Source organism: Pyrgilauda ruficollis, unplaced genomic scaffold, assembly GCF_017590135.1.
Source record: "Pyrgilauda ruficollis isolate IOZ18807 unplaced genomic scaffold, ASM1759013v1 scaffold65, whole genome shotgun sequence".
In the NCBI taxonomy this organism is placed as follows: Eukaryota; Metazoa; Chordata; class Aves; order Passeriformes; family Passeridae; genus Pyrgilauda; species Pyrgilauda ruficollis.
Window position 1 is genome coordinate 1,864,109 of NW_024528266.1, and position 17,412 is coordinate 1,881,520.

Sequence of the window (17,412 nt, forward strand, 5' to 3'; positions counted from 1 at the left end):
CATCCTGGAGGTATTTAAAAGATGTGTAGATGTGGCACTTAGGAACATGGCTTAGCACTTGGCAGTGCTGAATGAACAGTTGGACTGTGTGATCTTACAGGTCTTTTCCGACCTAAAGAATACTATGATTCTGTTCATCCTGCAGCCTCTCTCACAGCAAGGCTTTCTTTTGCTTTTGTGGGTCTTGATTCTTTAGTCACAAGTGTTTTAAGGCTTTATTTTGGTAATGCAGAACACTGTTTTCATGTGTGGGTTATCTAACAAAACCAAGAGTGAAACTACTTTGGAGGAAAAATATTGTGAACTGTTAACAATCACTGTCTCACAGTCCATTTTATAGAGAACCAGAAAGCTGGATGGAATGGAGTAAATGTAAGACCAATGAAAAGTAAGCAAGTTAGTTTTCATGTATACACCTGTTGCAATAGAATTGGGACTATTAGCTGATTGGAAACCAAACAGAGAGCATAGCCTTAGAAAGACTAATGTTGATTTCTAAAGTGTAGTTTCTAACTGAGAAGAAGAAAAGCAAGGGATGTTTCAACAATTACTAGGACTGGATTGATAATAATTTCCTGTATTGCTGGATTTCGAGCTCTCTTATGGCTCCCTGGCCTTTGGACATTATGGTAGCTATTGTCCTTGACTTGTATGACATGGGTACAACACAAAGACAAGTTTGCAAATAGAGATTAAGTTAAATAAGTTCTGCTGATCCCATAAGATATGCTACCATTAGCCAGAATTTTGTATGGAGGAAGAATTGAATCTGGGTTGCATTGTTCAGTCAGTGGTTTCTGACAATTAGTCATGGTTGTCTCATTCTGGGAATTGTAATTGCTTTTATTGCCAGTGTGCAAATCATCTTTGTTTTTATGCACCTTGCATTTTATTTTCCCTAAAATAGAAATCTCATAGGATTATTGAAAAAAAAATGCATTCTTCCAAAGTGTTTTCTTCTTGCTTATTCAGTCATTTGGATTGTTTAACTACAAGGGGAAAGTAATGTTTTTTTAATAGTATTTTAAAATTTATTTATCTATATCCCATGTTTTCAGTGGACAAAATAAGAGAGCCTGCATTATGTTTCACCAAGATTAAAGAAAGAGATTTTATTGATTAGGAAGTTCTGAAAAATGAGGGAATCCATGAGCTGTGTAATTTTCATTCATTATAATAGAAAATCAGCCTTTCCACTGCAGGTTTTTGTAGCCTCTTGAGCCCTGGCTTGGATTCTACATCAGAACCAGCCAATGCAGGTCACTTATCTTTAGGGGTAAACTGAGTCCAGCTTGTTTGTTTCCGTGAGATTTCTGTTGTGGTAGTTCACTACCAGTTCAGTTAGCACTGGGGTTAATTTTACAGGACTCTACTAATGGATCTGTGATGTTTTGGAAACGTTATTCCTACTTTCACTGGATACATCAAGGAAATAAAATAAAAATATATGAACCTAACCCCCTTGAAGCAATAGAAAATACTTACACACATTCCCAACACAGGTGCACCTATACATCTTATTCCAGTTTTTTTCCTTCATTGAAAAATCAGAGAGTAATATCAGAAAAAGAGTACTTATTTTTGGGATGAGATTCATCTGATTCCTTGAATAGTTTGGCCCATATAATAATTCTATTTGTTTTTAGTGTTCTATCCTTTTTGCTCTCTGGGATTTGGTTTGTGTCCAGTAAATAACATGCAAGAAACTATTCATTTTCTTTTTTGTGCTGTTATTTTAGTTTTAAACCAAACACAAAGTGCACTATATGCTGCATCTTTCATACAATAGGCTTCCTTGTATTTTACAGCAGTTGTGGTTTATCAGGGTGTGCTGGTGCTCTGTACTGGGAGGTCTCAGTCCTGAACAGTTCCCCTCTCCTCTTGGCTCTTAAATCACTTTCTGCTGCTCCCCACTCCCCCATTTTGATCACAAAAAAGAGATGAGCTGCTGCCCTCTAAGCAGGGCAGTCTTCTGGTCTGTGGAGCAACATTTACTCCTTAGTGGATAGTGAGGGCAAACTGCAGAGTCCCCACTTGACTGTACTTAAGCCATTGTCACCTCTTGTAAGTGACACCTTTTCATGAATAGTAATTGGTACCCACATCTGACTTCTTTGTAATTTGCTGGTGGTGTTTAAATCCTTATATTTCTTCATATGTTAAATGACTGCTCAATTATTAAAAGCAAGTGTTCCCAGATGAGTTGATGTGCATTAATCAATGCCAAATATGCCTCATGTTCGCAGCATACAGTGGATGTGGAAGACTGCAATGGCATTTTGAGTTCAAGTTTTAGCATAATTACACTTCATGCCCTCAGTGGTAGCTTTACCTATGAAAAGGTAGGAGGAGGATCAAATGGCATTGCATTGTACATCTGTTTTGAAGCCAAAATGCATTCTGGAGTTGGTTACTTTACACTCAGGCATAGAATAACCATGGCTGGATGAGCCAAAACCTTTTTTAGAGATACCTTATAACTTTTTAATATATCTTCAATTATTCACACAGTGATTGTCTGAAGGTTCCAGTTTTTTCCAAAGCTTCATTAAGTAAGCTTTTCTTTCCATGTCTAAAAGAATCAAAGCTGGAGGCAAACTAAATTTCTCTTGATCTACTTGCTGTGATGGTCTGGCAGACTTCTGGCATTTCCTGATGAAGACTTCTGGTTCCCAGACAGCCTTACCAAGTTCTGCACTGCAGAGTTGGCTCTTCCTTTGAAGTCCAAATGTGTTTTCTCTGGATTGCCATTGAGAACATACTCTTTGGCATGGCTGCTGTGAATGATGCCTTGGCTTTATCACCTTTTCATAAAGCTTAATTGTTTTTAAAGGCAAAAAACTACAAAGGAAGAAGTACAAATGGTGCTTCCCTTCAGCATCTCCTGTACACAAATTGTATACTGTGGCACTTCCAGGGGAGGAGAAGAAGGAACTTCCAAGAATGTAGAACTGCTGTATGGTTAACTGTGAAGTGATTGGCCTTCCTAGCAGATGTGGAAAGCCTTTTTGATCTCTCTACCACCAAATTTCAGTTCTGGCTTATTAGCATAATAAAAGCCACATGAGAAACTAAATTACTGGCATATTAATAAAATACATCATGATCATACTGATGAAGTTATAGTCAGTTATGAGCGTTAAGTCATTGAAGTTGCACTTGTTTCCTTTAAGTTACTCACTTCTCTTTTCAGTTTGCCCCAATATCATTGTTGCATGCAGAACCCAGATGTCTGAGGTGACTACTAAAATCATGTACCTTTAGAGCATTAGATTCTGCAAATACTCTTGTAAATCAATCAGAATTTCTTTCCAAGAAATAATAAATAAATTATTAGTTTGTTTTCATCTCTGAGTTCTGTTCACGTGATCTAGGTGGTAATGCCAGAAATTTGTTCAGAAATGCTTAGCATGTCAAAGTAGCCTGGGGCAGAGGCACATTCATAGCCAACTGTTGCCAGTTGGGTCATCCCATATCCCATTTAGGCAGTAGGAATGTGGGATTTTAGCACTGCTTTTACAAATATGTTCTAGTTGATGGAGGCATGTGGGATTTTTATTGGTTTTGGTATTAAATGGGGAACAAATGAAGGATGAAGAATCTACAGACATCTTCCTAGCATTGCATGCCCCTAGCTACTTCTATCATATTGCATGAGAGTGGGCATACTGCCCCTTACTCAAATTGGGGCTTTAAAGTCCTTTTCAAATTAATAGAGGAATTAAATACATTCATTACTGGAAGCTATCATTTTGATGGCAAAATTATGCAGAGACTGGGAACACCTCCAAGTTCTGAATATCATGTTTTAGTGTATTTTACATGGCAGGGGTGGATTTTTTTTTTTTTTTTTTTTTTTTTTCTTTTTTTTTCTTCCATGTGCTTTGGGCAGCTTTTAAGTTGAAGGAGTCATTAAGCCACAGTATCAGCTTGACATGTTTAAACTGCGGCCTGATTGAAAGTAAAATTGTATTTAGAAAGTGTTCTTCTGGACATGTGTGCACAGGGAGCCAGTGCACTAATGGAACACCTCGTAGACGTTGTGCAGGGCACAGCCCCAGCTGTCTGGGGGCTTTGGGAGAGGAACTCCCTAGGAGCGCTCTCAGGCTGTTCCTGGTCCGTCTGCGTTCCTGCGCACTGTCCTGAATGGCTGACCTCAACACATCAGGGCTGTAAACTCTGGAGAGCTAAATGCAGCAGATGTAAAAATTCCTTCTCCTCCTGTTGCTGGCATGCCTGCTTCCCATTGCAGAGCTGAGCCTGTCATTTCAGTGCAGATGGCCAGAAACTCAATCCTACCTGGAGCTGGGAGAGCGTCTTTAGTGTCAGCCCTGTGTTAATGAATCTGTTAAATTAGCCTGTGCTGACATGGCGCTCTGAGGGCACTTTGTTGTACATAAGGGCTTGTATTGTTTGATCAGTACATAACTGAGAGGGCATTGATGTAAAAAGGTGCTTGTAGAGCAGTGGGAGGGTATCGGGTTAGGTCGGCAGTGTTTGCACTGCTCAGACATCCGCTGGGAGACGGGCTGGAGAGCTGCACTCAGCCCCAGCTCCCTCCTTAAAACTTCTCTTCAGGAGCCCTTTTTCACTCTGTTCCCTCCAATAAACAGGGAGAATAAATAGAAGAAACTGGCCCAGACTGAGGATGTTCATCACCTTACAAGGTCTTTGGGTTACCCTAAACCTTTGAGTCTATCCCAAGTCTGAGTCCCTTGTCTTGGACTTCTCATCCTGCTGAAAATACCGTGTCGCCAGAGAAAATGTAGAAGAGAAATTACAGTCTTTATACTCTATCCTTGATGAAATTGTTCTCTGTCCTCAGCCCACTTATATTTTTATTTTAGAGTCAACATAAGCAAATTTCAAGGTGGACTGTGGGGGGTTATTTGGATTTTTTCTTGTTTGTGTGGGGTTTTTTTCCTTTATTGCTGTTGCTTTGTTCATATGAAAATCTTACACAAAAATGTTCTTGTAGGTTACTTGATTTCCAAGAAAATGTTTGGCAGCAGATGGTCATATTAGTACCTTTCAGGGTTTTTTAAGTGCAGCATTAGATCAGAAAAAAAAAAGTAAGAATTACATCTTTTCACTTTTCAGTACTTGAAAGAATTACATCTTTATTGGTGTTGGAAAAACAGGAAATCTGGTGAGGGAGATGAACCACAAAGTTCATCTGAAACTTAAATTCTGAAAAGTTGAGTTTTGGTGGGGCCTTGGAGGCACCTCTTTAAAGTAAATATGTCCACTAAAGAGATTAACATACTGAATATATTTTCAGATGAATATAGAGACAATGATATATACCTGGGATTCATGAGTTACAAACTGAGATTTTTTCGTTGACTGAAAAATGGATACATTTATTTCCTTATTAACTACATTACATTTACCAGACAAATGGTATTAAAAATATAGCTTTTTTGCATCTGCAAATGATAGAGGAAGCTGCGTGTTTGGGAAAAAATGGACCTATTTTAGTACAAAAAAATCCTCCTATGACTAGGATGGATTATCCTGTAAGAAACTTGTTGGATAGGGACAGCAATTTAATTTCTGTCTGAGAAGAAACTGATGTTATCTGCTCCTGGTGAGGTCAAGTCTGCTTGTATTTGTAGTCTCAATACAAATGCAGACTATAGGAGAGCTGATCATGTCACTGAGTCAAATATCTTTTTGCAATTGGTGGAATTGGGAACATGGAAAACATTCTTCTTCACTTCCCTAGCAGACACTTCAGCGCTGTAGTTTTAATGTAGTTCTAAAATAAGATTTCTGAAATGCAGTGAAGTGAAAAGAATTAGTGTTTATTGTGGGCAGGCATTTCTAGAAGAGAGTTCAATGGAGATGGATACAGACAGCACTTGGAGCTTTCTTAGAGCCTGTAGGAGGAAAGAGGGATGGAGCAATGTATTGTGTGAACTGTGTAGTAATGGCAGAGAGCTATTGCAGATAAATCTATTAACAGCTTTTGCAGGAGCCAGCCCAGGTGCATTTGTTGACTATGTATCTTCTTTCTCCTCAGAGGACCCTTCTTGGTGGCTTTGGGAAAGTCATGGCATCCAGAGGAGTTTAATTGTGCCCACTGCAAAACCTCCATGGCGTACATAGGATTTGTGGAAGAGAAAGGGATGCTATATTGTGAGGTCTGCTATGAGAAGTTCTTTGCCCCTGAGTGTTCAAAGTGCCAGAGGAAGATCCTTGGGGTAAGTGACCAGCAAGTGGCCTGTTCTTTGGTGGGAACAATAATCACAGTGTTCAGTTTTTCTCTGCTATGGAATTCCATTTTACCTGGCCCAGTCTGCATTCTTTCAAATATACTCTTGACACGCCTTTTCTGCTCTCTTCACATACAAAATACAAACTTTGGATCTTCTAATATTGAACCTTTTCAATGTCTTTGAGAAAAGGTGCTATAGGCTCCTTGGCTCTTCTAAGCTCAGCTCCTGTTTTTGTGAAGATGTTACCAAATTTTCCTGAGCAACATGCTCTTAATTGGCAGCTTTTCACAGAATGGAAAGGGGGAAGTGGGGGAGGGAAGTAAAAAGAAAAAAATCTTCCTTAGGTGAACTGAGCATTAAGTACACACTGCTTGCTATAGATGAGAAGTACTGAAATATTCCCAGTGTTAATGTAGATGGAAAAACACGTTCTCCTACTGGGTACTGATATTGCTCATTTGAGCCTGCCAGCTGATCGGCTGCTGTTTCGCTGCAGACAGCAATGTGTCTGCATTCTTGTGTAACTGGGGTCATGCAGGGCTCTGGCAGCACAATTCTCAAGTCATATTTGGCACTATAGCATCTTTGAAAACAGCACAGAACAGTCGTAATTTTCTGTGTGATGTCTTCTGATTAACTCTTCACGGACTTCAAGAAAAGGGAGAGATGTTGCTTTTCTTATTTCAGGAGCCCATTATGGGTGAGATCCTGATTAAAATTAAGAATTTGAACAAATGAGTTAAAACTTGTTCAACTCTATGTCAAACCTGCCTAAGACCCCAAAGGATTGCTCATGAAAAATGAGGAGATGTACCATAAATAAAGCACCTCATTAAGTTTAACATTGCAGAACTTGTGTGCACAACCCATTTTCAAAGTAGCAGCAGGAAACGAAGTATTCTTGAAATGCATCAAGTGTGGAGGCATGGCTACCACAATTCTAGTCATCACATCGAAATAATGTGTTCCTAACACTTTTTCTAATCCCCACAGGAAGTAATAAATGCTTTGAAACAAACTTGGCACGTTTCCTGCTTCGTGTGTGTGGCCTGTCATAACCCCATCCGCAATAATGTTTTTCACTTAGAAGATGGTGATCCCTACTGTGAGACGGGTAAGAAGCAACACAACCAAAGTTTACTGCAGCTGTGCAGGAAAGCAGAGCTCAGTCAGGTTGGGGAAAAATAATAATTCCCTTTTCTCAAGCTACACATTAGAAGCGCTCCAGCAATTTCACGTAACTTTGATATGTCAATTCAAAGCAATAGCTGCTGCTGTAGACACTTTAGTTTGCAGCAGGAGGAGTTGGTGAGGATTTCTTCATCAGCTTCAGCAGCAACAGCCTTCTTGTCACTGTTTTTTACCTATTCCTGTTAAGTCCTCAGCTGGAGTATCAGTGATACATCAAAGTGTTAGTTTTAAGGTGACTTTCTGGTTGGCTTTAAAGTAATCTGAAGTTTATGTGAATCTGCTTATTTACCAAACACAAGCAAATGGCAGTGGAGTAGTGTGGTTTTCTCTGAATAGCCTTATTCACAGCCTGAGGGGCTTCCAAGAGTAAGCAGTCTGTCCAGGTAGTTTTTTGCAGGATCAAGGATAAAAAAACTGTTAGGGGAAAAATACAATGATAAAATTAGAGCACTTGAAAGCCTGATGAGCAATATTAAATGAACAATGTGGCCTACAAGTTCTCAGAGCATTTCTGGATTGGTTTTTAGCACTTCAGCTAATCATAACATTTTTTATAAAATCATAAAATAGTTTGGGTTGGAAGGGACCTTAAAGATCATCTGGTTCCAACCCTTCGGCCAACACCTCCCACTAGACCATGCTGCTCAAAGCCCCATCCAGCTGGCCTTGAACATCTCTAGGAATGGGAAATCCGCAACTGCTCTGGGCAACCTGTTCCAGTGCCTCACCACCCTCACAGTAAAAAAAATGTCTTCCTATTATCCAATATAAATGTACTCTTTCAGCTTAAAGCTATTCCCCCTTGTCCTATCACTACCTGTCCGTGTAAAATGTCCCTCTGCAGCTTTCCTCTAGGCCCCCTTCAGGTACTGGAAGGGGCTGTAAGGTCTGCCTGGAGCCTACTCTTCTCCTGGGCTGAACAACCACAATTCTTTGAGCATTTCCTCAAAGGAGAGGTGCTCCATTCCTCGGAGCATCTGTGTGACCCTCTCTGGATATGCTCCAGCAGGTCCACATCCATGCCCTCTTGGGAGCCATATAGCTGGATGCAGGACTTCCAGTGAAAGTAGATGGTTCAGAATCCCTCCCTTGCCTGCTGGCCACTCCTCTTGTGGTGTAACCCAGGATACATTTGGCTTTCTTGACTGTGAGTGCACATTGCCAGGCCATGCTGAGCCTCTTGTCAGCCTATTATTATGAACAGTTTTTATTTAAGTTGGTTTTCTAGTTCACTTAAAACTTTCCATGTACTTCTCTGAGCTAGGAAAGAAATAAACAATTTGTAAAACAATTCCCACAGAATGGAAGAGACAAAATTGTGTGAAAACTATCTGTTTTCACAGTGCATGCTGTGTTGGAACTGTCAGTTGGACTCTTATTATGGTTTTCCTTCTACTCTTAGGAACAATGCAGTTTCACTAGATGTAGAAGTGGATTGACCAGAAAAGATTTAGCATGAAATTCTAATGACCTCTTTGGAGCTTAGATTTCCTTCTGATCCCAAAGTTGTTCACAGTGGATGCCAGGGAGAGTGCTAGGTACTGTAAGCATGAGGGAAGTAGGCCAGTTTATCCAAAATTTCTCTTGTAAGAGCTGCTTTAATGAGATGTTGGCTGATACAAAAGGACACAGTAGGTTATTGCTAACTTGGTGACAAATGTAGGGTAGGGTGTTGCTCCTATTGAATTTGTGGAGCAGCAGAGGAAATGGGTATACGAGTGGCATCCTCCAGTGTGACAGCATGGTGAAATTTCATCCTGAAGCCATGTGAAGCCCCTAATCCTGAAACCATTTGATGATTCAAAAATAGTACTGGAGGAATCAATAACTCCCCTTTGGGTGGAAAGCTCATGACAGGATTTGTTCTCCTAAGGTTCAATTCTTGTTCCTGCCACCAAATGACCCTCATGTCGTGCAGTGCATTGATTTGTGCTACTGTTACAATTCCTGTGCAAAATGTGCCTTTTTCTATACTATAAGCAGAAAAAACTGTGGTGAGATGTCAAGTGTACTGCACTTCTTACAAAGTTTATTTCTGAAATAAAAAGTTGCTAGTGCAAGTTAATGCAGACACAATCTGTGAGGTGTTATTGGAAGTGATACTTTGTAATGGCTCTGGCTCACTAACTAGATGTTAATTTGAGTTATATTAATTTTTCAAAGACTTTCAATCCAGCTGGAGTTATGAGTCTATGACTAATTTTAAAGAAATAAGGAGTAAATGTCACTGCCAACTTTCCTTCTTCCTAGTGCAAAGGAGAGTTCTAATTTTAAATCTGTATTTGAAATTATAACAGCATCAGCTATTAGTATTAAAGGGGGATTAATCTGCAGAATGTTCTGGGTTTAGATGTTGAGGCTAAAATTAACATAAAAGTCTGTATATCTACAACTTTGAATATTTTTTAAGGGCAGAGTTAGTAGCCTAGTTTTGAAAATGCTGTGTGCAGGAAGCACTGATATGTGACTATGTAAAAAGCCTGCCTTGGAAGGCTTCTGTGGTATCGCAATTCAAGCATGCAAAAGAAAGCTGATGCCCTTCATTCTGCCTTATCTACTTCCCTTTCTTCAGAAGAAAAGCCAATAAACTTATCAACACAACCACAGGCCAACTTACAAAAGGTTTTAACTGCTGGCACCAGGAAAATATCAGTAAGATTCTGTATGACCACAAATATAAAGAACTGAAAGAATACGGTCACAAGACCGTGTTCTTCAGGGGTTTTGCACAGGTCTGTCCTACCATTTAATGTTTTTATTTTTATTTCTTCTTAAACACTTAAAAATTCATTCCAGTAGCATGGATTAATGGAGGTGATCAGTGAAGCAGTTTCTTGCCACTGGCAGCTATCAAGGGCTTTGCTATTCTGGAGCACTTGTGTTCCCCATCCTGTTGAGATGTCTCCTATGATGATTCATTTTCAGGGAGGTCATCATACAAAACACTATCTTAGGAAACAAAACCAGGACTTTTCTTTTGGGCTTGACATCTGATGATCCTCTGTGGGCTCTGCTTCAATAAGCATTAGAGCTTCAGCAGATGTGTACAGTCTAGGTGAGAAACAAAATCCACTTCTACCCAGTTTCCCACCCTTTATAATTCTCCTTTGAAAACGACCCCTGGCATCTAAATTCCCTGTTAGAGGCAGAGCGTTACTATGGTAGTAACACTCTGTTGCTGGTAGATGGGAGTCCAAAGCTTCATCATGGCTGTCACTTTGACTGCAGTTCATCTTATGAAGTCATAATGTTGCATGGCATGTTTGCCATGGTAGTGTGCTGGTCCCAAATTCTCTCATGTTATAGCACTAATGCTACTGCTGTCTCTGCAGGAATAAAACATTTGCTTCCTAGAATGGGGTGTTTGAGAGTTGAAATAAGTGAAAAAGACCAGACAACTTGGGCTGAGGAAAATGAATGGTTCAATGCTATTTGTTTTAGTCCCCACTCCCTGAGATTGCTGGAGAAGCTTCTCCATAGTAATGGAGAGGAAGGGTTTTTTGGTTTGTTTTGGGGTTTTGTTTTGTTGGTGTTTTTAAAAGTCATGTAACGTACTTCAGTGACTGGAAAGATATTCTGATGATCCAAATTTCTAGACTCTAATTAGGACAGAAGGCTAATGATTACATAGTTTTGAGTAGTGCACTCTGGGGCAAAAATTGCACCAGAATGTAGGTCGGAGTTCATTACTCTCTGAGAAGTCTTAGTGTGAACAGCTGGGGTGTGGTTTCAAAGCAGAGTTGGAGAGAACATATGGAGCATGTAGAGTTCACGTGGTTCACTCAAGGAGTGCATTTCCCCCACTCCAGCCCACTGTGGATCTCAAGGAAATGAAACACCAGGAAGATGGAAGTATTGCCCAGTTGAAAGGACAAGGAAGAGAATGAATTAGCAAGAAGTCAACATCCCAGGCTTTCAATCTACGAGCTCTTTATTCAGTATACCCAGTCTAATAAAGCTCAACAAGTCCAAATCTATTGCCAATGAAAGAGCAAAGCTCTCAAAGGGTCAGTCCTACTTTTTTGCATATGCTTTAAAAGCTGTTTGTATCTCTTTGCAGATTACTATGCCCTCTTTGGTACAATGTGCCACGGCTGTGAATTCCCCATTGAAGCTGGAGACAGGTTTCTTGAAGCCCTGGGCCACACTTGGCATGACACCTGCTTTGTATGCTCCGTAAGTAAAGCTGGTCTGCCTTTAAACAAACCTGGCAGCAGTGCTAGCCTGACCCATATGGGAGTTAACAGCTCTAACCTCCCTCAATCCCCTGAGCCCGAACAAAAAGTGCTTTCCCAGTTATTTGGAAGGTATGTTGCTATTGTAAGCCTTTGGCACGGGTGTGAGCAAAGGTGTCCTGGATTGCAGCCCTGTCCCCCAGCATTTGACCCTCAACATTTACTTCCTCGCAGTAAGTGTGGAAGGTCGTAAGGAAATGGGCTGTGTTTCCAAAGTAGTAAGAGTGCTTTTGGCATAAGGACGCTGTAGCCAAGGTATTGCTTGCTAATACTGTATGACCAAAAAAACCTTAAAGAGAAGCCCCAATATTAATGATTGGGATTTTTTTCCTTGAATTCTGAATCTAACTGTGCTCACACTTAAGCACCTCTTGTCTCAAAAAAGGTTATACTTACACCATCCACTAATATTACATGAAAAGAAGATTCCTAAAAAAAAATAGGTAATTCTTACTCTGAATATATTTGTGCATAGAACAATACCATGATTTGGCATTTTGAATTCTGAATAATCCATCTGAACTGGGTGTTCTTTTGTTTCTTACCCCATTTCAGGTATGTAGTGACAGTTTGGAGGGCCAGACTTTCTTCTCCAAGAAGGACAAGCCACTGTGCAAGAAACACGCCCACTCTATCAACATCTGAAACTTGGAGCTCGTCTTGTGTAACAAATGTACTGAGCAGAAAGGTTAAAATGTCCATGTTCAATAACTGGTTAAAATTATTTATGCCAAATTTTTCTAAAATGTAAAAGCGATGTGGAAACTTGCAGAAAGGATTGTACACTACTTTTTCAGTGTTTATCATTTATGATTTTGCTTCATAAAAAGAAAGGTATCAGGAATTGCACCCAAGCCAGACAATTAGAGTGTCTTTTTCTCTACGCTTTGGACATTACTGTATTTCATGATTTTATGACCACATTTATCAGTTTCATCATGAGAAGTGAAGCATCTGTAAAAGTAAATACCTGGTATTAGAGGTCTCAGTCTTGCTGCTATTCAACAAATACAAGGAGATTGGATTCAGCAATCCAGATCACTTTATTTCAGTGATGTTTTTAAAGTGTGTCCAGAAGTATTGCAGCTAAACTCCATTAAAAAGTACTCAAAGTAAAGATGAGATTACACAAAATATATAGTTCCAAATTTACTTATTGTTTTAAAATCTGATATTCGTGTACAGGAAACTTCCTACATGATTCCACGTACCTGTGCCTTTGCACTTGAATTTCTGGTGGGTTTGCAAGGGACAGAGGTTTTTACAAAGCGTTTAAGTGGCTATGCAGGTAAAAAGATTATTTAGAAGATGCCACTTAAAACATAAATGGGATACTTCTCTGTAACTCATGTACTACCAGAACACTAGCCAAAACCCCCTGCTGCTGAGGGTGTGTTTGATAGAATGAAAATGTTGGATCAAATCTTAAGGGAGCATGAAATTTCAATTCTTCTGTTTGCAGTTCAGGTTTTAGGTAGCTTTAAGTGCCTTGTAAAGGGGAAATTGTTCTGAATCTGCAGGTAACAGCGTTTTGTATCCAGAATATGAGATTCTGGTGTTGAATGAGGGAAGCTGCTGAAGTGCAGCTGAGGACATTGGTTTTTTCTCAGTACATTCTTTACCATGTAGCTCATGAATATGTATATTGGTGGTGTGCCAGGTAGCCTACTGAAAACTTTCTTGCTCAGCTGTTAGGATTTTTATTAGTTAAGGATTTATTTTTCTCTTTTCTTCCAGATGTAGGGAATGTATTGTTAAATGATATTCCATTGGTTTAAGCAGCTCAGTACCTCTCAGATCTGGCAAGGGAGCAGAGAGACAATGCTGTCATTATGCATTTGCCGCTAGCCAGATCAGCTGATTCTGTGGCTTGATAGGAATTTTGCATCCACACAGAGAGGCAGCACAAGACCAGTGCACCAGCTCAGTCCCCCTTAGCTTCAAATTAGGGCTTAACTGGTTTAATTGGAGCAATTGCAGCAGCCAGGGAGGAGATGTGCTACTCTGCACAGGTGAATTTGCTTCAGCAGAATTGCTCAGTAGTGAAGGGGTTGGTCTCTCTTGGGACCAGAGCAGATTCCTGAAGGAAACCGAATTTACATGCTGTTTGATTCAACTGGGGTGTCAGAGCTGAATTGTTAGTCTTTAGTGCTCTTTCTAATAGACATTAAAAATAACCACTTAGTGGTTTTGTTGTTGTGGGGTGGGTTTTTTTACTGATTCAAGGGATAATTTTATCCATAAAACCGTGGATAAAAAAGTAAAAAAAAAAATTTGCTATGGTTGAGTAAAGCAATTGTAATGAGGAACATCAGCAAAAGAGGTGGGAAAAATCTCAAAATTGCTGTACTGAAATATGAAAATATATTTGGCTTTTTATTAATTCAGTGAAACACGTTCACATTGTGGGGCTGTTTCACTTTATTTCCTGAAGTTGTTTTTGCTCAATATTACCACATTTCTTTTTTAACTTCCAGTGGTACAGAAGAAATTTAGTAAATTTGATGAATGTTGGTAAATAAGAAATTTGGTGGTACGGTATAAAGCTGTTTAAAATGTTTACACTCTTGTAGATCTACCCTTTTGTGAGTTTGGCTGAAAATCAGAAGGGTGGAAGCAGACTGGACAAGATACAGTAGCATATAAGCCAGGTTGCTTTTAAAATTAAGTGGAATGTGGAGGAATTGAGACCTACGAACTAGGTTTCAGTGGAGCTTTATTGCACATGTGTGAGGAAAGAGGGAGAAATGCACAGGAAAAGGCGTTCCGTAATTTCTGCGATTCAAATCTTGCATTTTTAACGTAGGATAAAAACTTCTCAGTTTGTCATTGTCCTTAAAATCCAGTTAAATTTTGTTTAGCTTCATAATTTTTATTGGAATTTTATTTTTAATATGCTCTAGGGTTTGAAATTTTGCAGTTGTTAATGAATTTGAGGACAAAAGCCTGAAAGGCTCCAATAGAACTGCTTCATTTAGCTGCTTTGCCTTTTAATTTCTGCTTTTATCTATTTGTTTAAAATTTTAAAGGAAGCATAGTCACTGATAGATAATGAATATTTAATGGCTTTACCAAATTAAATAAATCAATTAAAAGGAACATAATTTTTATTGTTATTTTAATAAGTGAGATTTTAGTAGAGCACTTTATAATAATGCCATATATCTCACTGAATATTTATTACCTTTTTTTGTTGTTGTTGTTTAGAACTATTTCATCCTGGTATTACTTTGTTTTATTTTAAGCCTGCCTTTACCTCTAGAATCTTTTGGGGTCTGAGTGTGTGTGTTCAAATACAATTTTTTCTAGATGCACACATATGCACGTGCATTGAGAGACATAATTATAAATGTGTATTTGAATGCAGACTTGACATAGCAAAAAATCGCTTGGGGATTTAGTGGGATTCCCAACTTCTTGTCACACAACACACATATAGCATTCATGTTATGAGGGAATGAGTCAGGACAAATATATTAGTAACCTAACTAGTGTAGATCTTTACATGCATTTTCAGTCAGTCATTGTTTTTCTTCCAAAACTGCCTGTGAGAGAATTTGGCTTAACTCTCTCTGGAGGTAGAATGTCTTTATAAGTGAATAATTGATCCATGATGACAGCTTCAATAAGTTGTAATGAAATAATTCAGGATTACATGTAAATATAAATGCTTAATATAACAATGCCATAAACATAAAAGCAGGAGTTGAGTTGTGGTTCAGTGTGTGCTGGTCTGTTAATTGTGTACCTATTTCTTCACAGAGCTACTTGCATCATCTAGCCATGCCAGCTGCTTTGCAAACATTGTTTTATGCTAAAATACCAGCTGTTAAATCCTGGTGATTTCTTTGCTTGTGTTTAATAATCTTTGGCATTAAATTTTGTCTGTTCACATTTGCAAATTTAATTACAATTGAAAAACATAACAAGCAAATAAACCCTACTCAAAACCTGAAATTCTCTGTCTTCAGTTTTGTGGTTGTTGGATACTTTCTTTTCCTTAAACATAGCCAGTAAAGGAAAGCCATAATTGTACATAGGAATAGATAGCATTTGAGCTGCTCATTGTCCAGGTTTTATGGGTTTTTTAGCTTCGTTTTACAGGGAAGGACCAGGGAGTCCTGGTGACACCAAGGTGACCATGAGCCAGTGATAGCTCCTCTGAGATACGGAGGACCAGCGGCCTCCTGGGGTCCATTAGGCAGAGGATTGCCAGCAGATGGGAGAAGTTATCCTTCTCTGCTCAGCCTTGGTGAGACCCATCTGGAGAGCTGAGTCCAGTGCTGGTCTCACCAGTTCCAGAGATACGGCTGTACTGGAGTAAAGAGCGAGGAAGGTGGTGAGGGGCATGGAGCATGCATCATACAAGGAGAGGCTGAGAGAGCTGGAACTGCTCAGCCTGGAGAAGAGAGGACTCAGGGGAGACCCCATCAATGTCTACAAATACCTGCACAGGGGAGTCAAGAAAACAGCCATGTTTGGTATGTAGTGAGAGGACAACTGTGAGGATGGTAAACACTGGCACAGGTTGCCCAGAGAGATTGTGGAGTCTCTCTACGTGGAGATACCCAACTGGATACAGCCCTTGGACTAATCAAGGTCCCTTCCAACCTCGGTGAGTCTCTGATTCTTCACCTTTTCTCAAGATGGATGGAAAGGTATGAATACTGTGTTGAATGCTGTAGAATGTGTAACAATGTAAAACTTATATTGGCCAGTTACTGTTTATTTGCTGTCCTTCTCCATTCTGCTGCCTGTCTAGAATACTTTGCACTGTTTCTCTGGAAGGGTTTAATATTTTTCCTAAGTTGACACTGTCCAAGGAAATACTGCCTGCTCTGGCAGGATTGTCTGATACCGTCCTCAGCCTTGGCATGCTCTGTTTTCACCATGGGGCACTGAACTCTCTGCTCTGACAGGGCCGGTTCCTTCATGATAATACCAGTCTGGTAAGAACCCCCTTTGCTGACCATCTCTTAAACAGGAAAATGCACTGCTGTATTTTACTTTTATTTATACAGGCAAAGGAAAACACTGCACACAGCTCTATAAAATTTAGAGGCAACTTTACAGAAAACTTGCCTCCCCTTCAGTGTTTAGGCTACGAGCGAGACAAACACAAGTCTATTTGCAAACAGTACATTAAGCTCCAGAAGCCAAATTTTTAAAGGCATGAAGTCTGCATTTGACATTTTAATGGCAAAGGTTTGGTTTCTATCAATCACAACGTCATGTAACATTAAAATGCACCGACCAACAAAAAAAAGAGATCTGTCATTCATTCATTAAGATGCTGTAATCCAGTGTAAGATTTATAGGCTTAAAACGCAATGGTGTGTTTTCACAATAAATCCACTTTCACTGCTCAGCACAGAACAAATCTCTCTGTCACTCAAAATATTTGCTGGTCAAAATGCTCTATATGAGATCTTCAAAGGGTTTCTCACAAAATTGCATATAAATCCTTTTACCAGCAAAGGCTTAATTTAGGTTCAAGTTTTACTTTCTTGGGACGTTGGTTAATATCTTGTGCTCAGACAAGATCTTGGTTATATCAGAAACACATAGGGCCTAATTTATTATTAGCAGTCTGGTGTTAATTAGGGAGAATTACCAGAAATAGTTTGCTTGATGGAAATTTATTATGGTATCACACTTTACTGATGGTGAAATAGGAGTCACTGAAAGAGTGCAGCTCCTTCTCATAACCAGCTAATTAATAAGGTGCCAAAATTCCTCTGAGAAGGGTTTGGTTCTAACTATGG

At 39.4% G+C, this 17,412-nt stretch overlaps 1 protein-coding gene across 6 annotated transcripts in view; it reads left to right on the top strand.

Annotated features, from left to right (window-relative positions):
- Positions 1 to 15,603, top strand: part of PDLIM5 (PDZ and LIM domain 5) — a 125,296-nt gene extending 109,693 nt beyond the window's left edge. For all 6 annotated transcript variants that reach the window (XM_041484285.1, XM_041484283.1, XM_041484288.1 and 3 more), the window contains 4 exons: positions 6,026 to 6,206; positions 7,215 to 7,335; positions 11,473 to 11,588; positions 12,203 to 15,603. In XM_041484285.1, the coding sequence (XP_041340219.1) occupies positions 6,026 to 6,206; positions 7,215 to 7,335; positions 11,473 to 11,588; positions 12,203 to 12,292 (508 nt within the window). In that variant the 3' untranslated portion in view covers positions 12,293 to 15,603. The remainder of the gene's footprint in view (positions 1 to 6,025; positions 6,207 to 7,214; positions 7,336 to 11,472; positions 11,589 to 12,202) is intronic.
- Positions 15,604 to 17,412: the final 1,809 nt, after the last annotated feature.